This window comes from Centruroides vittatus, unplaced genomic scaffold (genome assembly GCF_030686945.1).
Source record: "Centruroides vittatus isolate TY-2023 unplaced genomic scaffold, ASM3068694v2 scaffold_149, whole genome shotgun sequence".
Lineage (NCBI taxonomy): Eukaryota > Metazoa > Arthropoda > Arachnida > Scorpiones > Buthidae > Centruroides > Centruroides vittatus.
Window position 1 is genome coordinate 1,117,536 of NW_027122681.1, and position 9,646 is coordinate 1,127,181.

The following is a 9,646-nucleotide window of genomic DNA, read 5'->3' on the forward strand; positions in this document are numbered from 1 at the left end:
TATAAGCTTTTAACATTGCTCAGATACTTTGCAGTATTTATAGACGCAGTAAGTAGTTTATTCGTAAACTGTGTTTAGAATTCCATACAAATAAGAATATTTTAATGATACCGAGATTAAATTTGAATATTGAATTACATTTTCTTATTAATTTTGTTGCTTTGTGTCAAAAATACGAAATTATCTTTAATGGCATCTGAAAATACTTGCAGTTAAAGCGAAGATTTATCTACAAATCATCATCTTCTTCTTCTTTTACTTTGTTGTTATTTATCGTATCTGTCTATTACTTCTTATCTGTCTTCCACTTCTTGCTCTTCTGTTTTTACTTTTTCGGCTATTATATATGACAGATGGCAGGAGCGGATCTAATTTTTTGGGGCCTAGGGCTTATTGAAGTCTAATGGGCTCCATTTTGTACCAAACCTAACCTAACTTTTTTAACTATTTCTTTACTACACGATAAGTGCTACATTGTTAATGAAAAAGTATTAAAGATTTAGGTTAATGTTACCTATGATTCCAAAATGGCGGATTGTCTCTGATTCCAGCAAATAGAAGAAAGTAAACAGTGAGGACGCACGTTATAACCTAACCTAACCTAACCTACGCTAATAATTTTGTTGGTAATAATTATGGTAATTTATTAAAATAGGTTAGGTTAGGTTATAACGTGCGTCCCCACTGTTTACTTTCTTCTATTTGCTGGAATCAGAGACGAGCCGCCATTTTGGGACCATAGGTAACATTAATCAAAACTTATGTTAATAATTCAACTTTTGTGGCTCTTGACACCTGGGAGCCCTAGGCTCCCAAGTGTCAAGTCCCTATTTATTAGTCCTTATGTTTATCTGTCCCTGTCAGAGGAAAAGTACTGCGATCGGTCAAAAAGGACCCCTAAGATTTTTACATTTTTGGACTCGGTGACCTTAAAACGTAGAGAAATGCACACAAATTTTAAGAATTTTTTCATGTATGAATGTCTGTGTGTGGGGACCGCGATTTTGTTCACCTATTTTGAAGCCTTTTGACGAAAATTTCTGAAATTTTACTGGAAATTTTTGTATATGGGAATTGATACTACTAAACTTAATGTATTTGATTATGTTATTTCATCGTGTAAATTTTAAAATCTTATAGTAAGCTTGTTTACATACGAAATTATTGATTTACAATATTAATTACGTTATTTACATTACTATTTAAAATTTAATTAGTCATGTTTATTAGTCATATTATTACGGTTGTATGACTATGTGAACCTTAAACAAGATTACAATGCATTATGAATCATAATCTTTATTGAACATATTTGAATGTACGTTATTATTCATCAAAGTATACTTATGAATAATAATCAACGGTCTTAAAAACTGTGCAGAAAAAATCTAAAGAACACTCGCTGACAACATTCTAGCGCTCTTCAAAATAGCACCATTCTTCTTAATGCGCCAGGAATACCTGCAGATATCTATCTTTAAATCACTATCCAAACAGCTATATTGAAATTACGTAATTTTTAAGTTACCAAAGTCGCGGATGTCCGGGGCTCCCGGGTTCGAATCTGGGCAAACACTATAAATTTTCTTCCGAATATATTAAGGCCCGTTTCTCGCCTCCCCTTTCTTGTCTTAAAATTGGATTCGGCTAGGCATTCTCGGCCTAGCCAAATCCAATCTTAAAGGCCCTCTTATCGCCTAAAGAGTGGAGAGAGTCAAAAAATGAAACAATAAAATACCAAACTCAAACTTCTCTATGCAATACCTATTGTTTGAGGTGGGCTCTGTAGACACACTCTATTTAGCGCCGATGTCAGAAGTGAAGAAATAGTGACATTAAATCGAAGTTTCACTTTGTAAACTCAGATATAAAAAGAAGTAATTAACAACAAGTTTACTGTGTTTAAAAATAGATAAGTGTTATTTGTTCTTTATCAAGTGACGATTTAAAATTGCAGACTTAACGAATTGTATTTATTAATTTTCGCAAATTTAAGAGTAAAAGTAATGAATTTAATGTATAATTTTTGCGCTAATTTTCTTACCGTTCGTATTAAAACAGTTTAAATTTACTCCTGTGAGTCTAAACGCGTAATTCAATTATAATGCTATCATGTGGATCAGATAAAGTATTATCTCTTCGTAACGATAACAAATGTATTGTACATGTATGATTTTATTGTATGTGTTGTAGCTCTTTATTAATTTCTAAAATAATTAATCACAAGTAAGTGTATTTTATTTTTAAACATAATTATTATTTAATAAGATATTCGTGTAACATTTTTTGTTATATTATCTTATAAGTCGTACATTGCGAAAGTCTTTTGATAAGATCAACAACTAAGAGAAGACTCGTATACTTTTTAAACTTATAATATCTCATAAATGATTTGTAAAATTGTTTTTTAATTTATGATAAACCATATAAACTCGATTTCTGACTTAGGCTCTTTTTTAAATACGTTTAATAAGCGGAGAAAAATGCTTTGTTGATGGGTAGGGTTTGAACTTACGTCTTTTAATCGTCCATGGCTTAATTTTAATTACTTCTTTGTTGTTATATAAATAAGTAATATGTTTGATATACTTTTTAATACGCTTACTAATACGATAATGTGCCGCTTAATGTTCAAAATACATTCTGTAAAATACTGTAGTACACCATATTATATATGCCTACTTGTGGAATACTATAGTGTACCCTATTGACTAAATAGCCAAAATGGATCGGATGGTCGTGTCAACCTACTTCTTCGGGGTTTCAGAATGGAATCAAGGCGAGCCCATGAATTTTTCGTGGGCGGTCTCGCTAAGATATGTCAGTCCCCATCTCCCAGAGACTGCCCGAATCTACCATTGGTATAGAAACAGGATCGTATTGCCATGTTTTTAATTAACAAACTTTTCACAGGATTATGGCCCTAAAATTTTCTATTCTGCAATACCTTAAGTTTATGGGACCACACACCGCTGAGGTATGGACGTTACGCGGCGCATCTAACACTTAGAGCATTTATATAAAAATTAACATAATCCTATATAATTCCTTGAACAATACTGTATTTTAAACTGTATTCACTTTATTCGCTTAACCTAAAGATCACAGGATATTGTATAAATTGTAATTCGCTACGATAACATTGAGATAATATTGTTCTCTTATCGTACAAGTTATCCTCATCCAAAGATTATTCGTAAAAATAACTATATAAAATACTAACGTGATATTTTTGTGTTATCTATTCATAAAATACAATTTAACATAATTAATTCTGTTTGAAATATATGCTCTCAACGTCAAATTAGTAGTGGCTTTCCCCTGTACTGTGCATTATACTTTTCCTTCAATAATAGAGTCGTGCCGGTTGTCTGACACCTTTCACAGAAGACAATGGGAATTTATAGGTCTACAATTGTTTCAAATTTCAGCCCAATTACAGTTTAGTTAATGTGTTTATCGGTGTTTACCTAGACGATCCAGGAAAACAAGGATAAAATCATTTAGTATAGACAGAAATCGTTTAATTTTACCTTTCTTAGACAGGGTATAAAATAGAGGAAAAATACAGCGATCGGTCCAAAATATGATCCCAAATTTTTTTGCAATTCTGTAGTTACATATGTGTGTTAGAAATTAAGTATACTTAAGTGATTAATACCTTATATTACCTAAATTTAATTGTTTAGAATTTTTAGAAACAGGATATGAATAGAAGTACAAAAGAGAAGAAAAAGTATATCACATTGTTTATTGCTTCTTCGTCCTGAATGCTTAAAATATGGGAAATCGATTGGAAAGAAAGAAGGTTTGTAATTATTTATAATTCAAATACATTTAAACATTTTTCTTACATTTTTCTAGCGAAACTGGAATAATAGTTATACCCTCAATTACACGTCCTACTATGTAGATTACAATACGAATGTTTATGTATACATGCTTTATAGGTCCATTTCAAAATTAACGTTGTAGCTACACAATGTTTACAGTAGACTCTTCATTATCTAGGGTAATCGAATAAATATCATCCTGGTTAATCTGGGAAATTTACATGTTCCGGAACAGGTAAATTTTTACAGAAATAGAGAACAGCCAGTTTGTTACTCGTAATAAACTGGATACTTCAGCAAAGTGTATCATTCCTTTCTCCTGTTCATACCAGGAGAAAGGAATGATACATTTCTGATCAAAACGGATGAATAATAAAGCGCCTTTGGATGACTTAATGACTCGTCAATAAACATTTTTGGTATCCCGGATAATCAAGAATCCACTGTAAATTGTTGTAGTCACATAACTTATACAATATTTATGTAAAATTTTGCCTGTTATGTAAGTTTCCACGATAAAACTGCAATCTTATCATGCAAATCATTCCCATTTAAAAACTGTTTATGAGGCATTGAATTACACGAGTAGAAAGATAGGCTACCTCTGTACATATTCCAGTAGTTGCTTTTAAAAATGCTTTGAATTTCCAGTGTAATAGACTTCTGTAATGGAGCGTTCACAAATCGCATAGTCCATTAATTTGCTAATTTTGATCCACCTCCCCTGTCCTGATGACTCTTTGTAGCCAGACAAGTCACCCCTGTTCCTAAACACACACAGCAGAAGAAAGTCAGACTCCTAAATAACCTTATTTATTTTTAAATTTAAACAAGTGTAGCTACAGCTTTCTTGTAACGATCCTTAATCAAATATAATAAAGAATAATACAGGCATATCCATCAGTTACAAATAACAATTGTAAAGTTCAAAGTTGAGTGATGACGGCTACGCGACCAGACTCAGATTCTTCCTCCCGTTGTAATGGTCCATGGTTGCCACCAGTGCGATAACTAGAAAAATGCAACGGTGCACAGCTACAGAGCAAGGATGAACACGGTCCTGCAATGGGATATTGAAAAGCTAGTGAGGCACTGGTACCACTAACTTACCTCCTTCCTTACAACTGAGCAATGCCTTAGAAACGTTTCTAAGATATCTTCACTACCCTATTTTGCAAAGTGTAATTACTCACCGGCCCTATTTAGGCGCTTCACATTTCAAAAGGCCTGAATAGGGTCCAGTTTTTAATACAAAGCCTTCCCGAAAGGCAATTCCTTCACAGATTCAAAAAATATTGCGATTCCTCTAAAAACTGGCAAGCCACATTTTGGGGTATCTTGGCTTTCACGTTACTCCAAGATGGCCACGACTGCCCTAAACAAGAGCCGTATTGTCTTTCTTTTAAAATCATTATTATTGAAAGCAATTAATTAATTTAGTTATTAATAATATAAAACATTTATGCGGATTCTCATACATTATTTCAGGAATTTTTTTCCGATTCGGAAAACGTCGCAAACAATAGCCACGAATTTGATTCAGCATTGCGTATTTCATCAAATTACTACAGAGAAAAGATTAAAGTAGAAAAATAATTTATATTCTGTATATAATTTCTAATGTATATACATATACATATTTAATAATAAAATATTTTATTATAGGAATTTGCAACGAAAGAAATGCATCGTGCTAATAGAAATTCGGCACCGGCATTTTTCGATAGCGTAGAAATTCAGTAAGCTAATGTTCTTTTACATTTTAAAAGGTTAATGTTACCTATGGTTCCAAAATGGCGGCTCGTCTCTGATTCAAGGAAACAGAAGAAAGAAAACAGTGGGGATGTACGTTCTAACCTAACCTAACAAAGTGGCCCGGCCGACTCGTTCGGATTCGTTCCCGGCCCCCAAGCAGCCTGCTGCCATGGGGACCCAGATCGAATCCGAACGAGTCGAAAAATCCCCAGGAATTTTCGGGGGGTAGTCCGTCCGGATATGTCGGTTCCCGTCCCTCACCACCCGGCCGCCCCATTGTGGGCCTGGCCGAACCCATAATGGGCTTGCTATAAGAGACCCTCTTAGTGCCCACAGGGCGGAAAGAGTTACCAAAAAAAAAAAAAGCCTAACCTAACCTATTCTAATAATTTGGTTGGTAATAATTATGGTAATTTATTAGAATGGGTTAGGTAGGTTAGAACGTGTGTCCCCATTTTTTTTTTCTTCTGTTTCCTTGAATCAGAGACGAGCCGCCATTTTGGAACCATAGGTAACATTAACTTTTTAAAATAATATATTTAAATAAACTAAGTATATTTTTGTTACAGAAAGTTTTTTAGTCAAATAGGCGAAAGCTCTAGGGTTCCTGCCAGTATGAACAGATCTAGCAGTACTGGATTGTTTCAAGGAAACGTTGATAATTATCAGGTATTATGTTTTATTAATTAATTCTTTAATTGTGATGTAGAATAATAAAATACAGAATCGTGTAAGAGTCAGACATGGTCTTTAAAAATTCATATCTTAGTGAATTCCGGTTCCAAACACACGGAATTAATACGGAAATGTTCTGTGCTTTGTTTATTTTATTCACACATTTTTATTGTTTATTGGGAAAAAATGGAAGCCATACGTCGTTGTTATGATTGATCTAGTCATTCTGATCAATCTTAAATCATAATGATCATCTCACTTCTCCCAAATTCTTGACTACTGTATAGGGATTAGTAGGCTATAATCAATAATTATGAAGTTCGTAATTACTATAACTTATTGATTATAAATCTTGTACATTCTTCTGCAAAATAAAATAATTAATTCTTATTTAATTGACAGTCCAGCATATTTTATGATTCAAATGAAAAATCACAGGAAGATCTTAAGCACCGTAAGTGTAAAAATCATTAAATATCGAGTGATAGAAATTCAAGTGACCCTAGAGTGTCTCGTAAAAATAAAATACTTGTTGTTTGTAGCGCTAAAATTGCCATAGTGGTGAATTTGGTACTAATTTCTGCGTGTTGTGAAAGGTTGCTATACCAAATTTTATTGTATTTGGACTGCAAATATCACTTTAAAGCTCATTGACGAGAAGGGAAGCTGTTGCTGTAGCAATGGTATCCAGGACCTTAAAGAGAAAGGCACGCGCTGTCTCTTCGGGGGGCCGAATAGGGGTGCTTCAATTACGGTCACTCGCTATTTATAAAATAAGAAAATAATATAATTACTATCTAATTATTTGAAATTTACTCTTTTCCTCTAGAGATATTTTTAAAATGCAAGGAAAGGTTAAACAGTTATTATCTGACTAAGAATGTAGACATGAGATCTTATGTTTGGGAAGGAAAAGGTTACGACTTTCCACTTAATCAATATTTGATAAAATTTCATTTCAAAAATGCTGATTTATGTGGAAGAAAGAAGAAAGAAGCTGTTCAGTTGAAAGACATCTTGACGAAAACGGGACGTCAGATAATTCTAGTTACAGGTGGACCCGGTTTCGGTAAAACAACACTTTGCAAGAAACTAGCTTACGATTGGGCTTCTGAAGAACGTTCAGGATACTTGAAGCACTTCGATATCGTCATCGTCATTAACCTGAATACGTTGAACGATAAAGCCGTGCTGGATGCCATTATAGATGCAGCTCTAGATGAATCAGAGAAAGAGATAGTGACCACTTCGAAGCATAGAAGCAATTTTAATTTTCTGATTATATTAGACGGCTACGATGAAGTTTATAACAAAGATTCCGTTATACAGTTTATTAAAAACGATTCTTTCCTCATTTCTCGAAATATTACAATTATTATAACGAGTCGTCCACACGCTGTAGGAGATATAAGGCAATACATGGATGAATGCATATCAATAGAAGGCTTCTCTAAAGAAAATCAGAAAAAATACGTCGAAATGTTTAATTTAGCTTTAACTGGAAATAACGAAGAACATGTTAAAAGTCTGTTAAATATTATAGATGAGGATCATTCTCTTCTCGGATTGGCTGAATGCCCTTTGTTGCTGCATATGTTGTGCTGCCTACACTGGGAGAGATCAATATTGAAATTGGAAAGAAAAACAGACTTGTTTATCTGGTTATTCTCTCATCTTATTTATAGATACATCAGAAAGAAAGAAGGCAATACCGTTTTGGAAATTGGAAAACATTTCTTAGGTGAAAATCTTCTCGTTAGATTGGGTAAACTTGCGTGGAATTGTTTATTCTTTAACGAACCATTGGAATCTAGCAAGCTAGAAGAAGAATTTCCCAATAAGGATGAATACGAAGCGATTTTGGGATTTGGTATCTTAACGTACTCGCATTCAACTTTGGAAGGACAAGAAATAACGATTTACGAACCCGTACACAAAGCACTCTTTCAGCTCCTGTCTTCGCTATATATCTCCTCCGACAAGCAATTGACATTAGACTTGTTAGTCAAATCTATTTTCGATAAGAATATATTTTTATTCGCGTGTGGCTTGATTGACGAGTGCGAAATTTCGCACTCGTGGATAGATTACCCACTTTATAACGGATTCGAAGCATCGTTTCTACGAAAAGCTCAGAAAGAAATGAGAAATGAAGAGACGTGGAATACATTCTGCTCTAAAATACATTTGAGATTCTCCTTGTCTTCGAATGGGGAATTTTTAGAATTTTTAAATAATTCTAAAGTCAAAAAAATATTTCTAACCCTGCCTGAATTTTGGCCCGAATACGAAGAGATGAGGAATCATTTAAATAATATCCTCAAAAGTTACAAGTGTGAAGAAAATTTACAGATTTATGTTTACGTAATGGTAAGCAGCAAGTACTCGTTTGCAAATTACCTTTCTGATATTCGCGAACACGCGAAATTAATCGTTGATTTATTAACGTGTATGAAAATGGAGAAATGTGAAATTCTTCTGAACGGTGTGAATTTCTTCGAAATGTACTTTCCTTTCATTAAAACTTGGAAATTTAATGAAATTTTCGAGGAAGAAGAGTCGAAATTTAGCGTCGAAGGGATAGAGAATTGCACTGGATTGAAAATCGATCAAGGAAATGTATTCCTGATTACCAACGAGCAATATGAAATTTTACAGGAATACATTAATTTCCATCAAAATATTGAAGTTTGAAACAATTAAATGGGAGCAATCAACAACCAGAGTAAATGTGTGGTAGGGTCTATTTAATTTCAGTCAATTAACCGAACAAACTGAAGAACAATCCATTAGGTTAATGTTACCTATGGTTCCAAAATGGCGGCTCGTCTCTGATTCCAGCAAATAGAAGAAAGGAAACTGTGGGGTGCACGTTCTAACCTAACCTAACCTATTCTAATAAATTACCATAATTATTACCAACAAAATTATTATAAAACCATTCTGCTCAATTTAATATTGTAAAAAGATTCTTTTTAATGTAAGAATTAAATTGTCTATATATTTATTGAGAAGTGATGTAATAAATATATTTTTATGTATATTCGTACACAGTTTTAAGCATTCTACATACAATTATATTTTTTTATGAATTAATCGTCCTTATAGTAGCGTAACGAGGTAGTTCAAGGGGCCCCTTACCTTTGTAATAAATAAATAAATAAAATTCAAGTAAACAATAGAAAGATTTTAATGTAACAAACGTACTAATACACATGTATGTACAGTACGCTAGCACAATGGAAAAAGAGTGTATGCCTCATTCATACTGAATGTAGGTTTGCACGTTCTAATTCGGACCCCCTAATATCGGTTCTAGTTACGCTACTGAGTTCACATAATTATAATATAACAACTATACAATTTAAATAGTTCCCCCCCCC

At 33.4% G+C, this 9,646-nt stretch overlaps 1 protein-coding gene across 2 annotated transcripts; it reads left to right on the forward strand.

Moving 5' to 3' along the window:
• Window positions 1-2,145: 2,145 nt before the first annotated feature.
• LOC136987336 (uncharacterized) lies at window positions 2,146-9,049 on the forward strand. 2 transcript variants are annotated; one of them, XM_067285070.1, is made up of 7 exons: window positions 2,146-2,226; window positions 3,690-3,808; window positions 5,322-5,417; window positions 5,499-5,572; window positions 6,158-6,257; window positions 6,666-6,717; window positions 7,093-9,049. In XM_067285070.1, the coding sequence occupies exons 2-7, from the start codon at window positions 3,782-3,784 to the stop codon at window positions 8,955-8,957; spliced, it is 2,214 nt and encodes a 737-aa protein (XP_067141171.1). In that variant the 5' UTR covers window positions 2,146-2,226; window positions 3,690-3,781; the 3' UTR covers window positions 8,958-9,049. The 2 variants fall into 2 exon arrangements, with proteins under 2 accessions (XP_067141171.1, XP_067141172.1); XM_067285071.1 differs by lacking the exon at window positions 5,322-5,417.
• The last annotated feature ends 597 nt before the right edge of the window (window positions 9,050-9,646 follow it).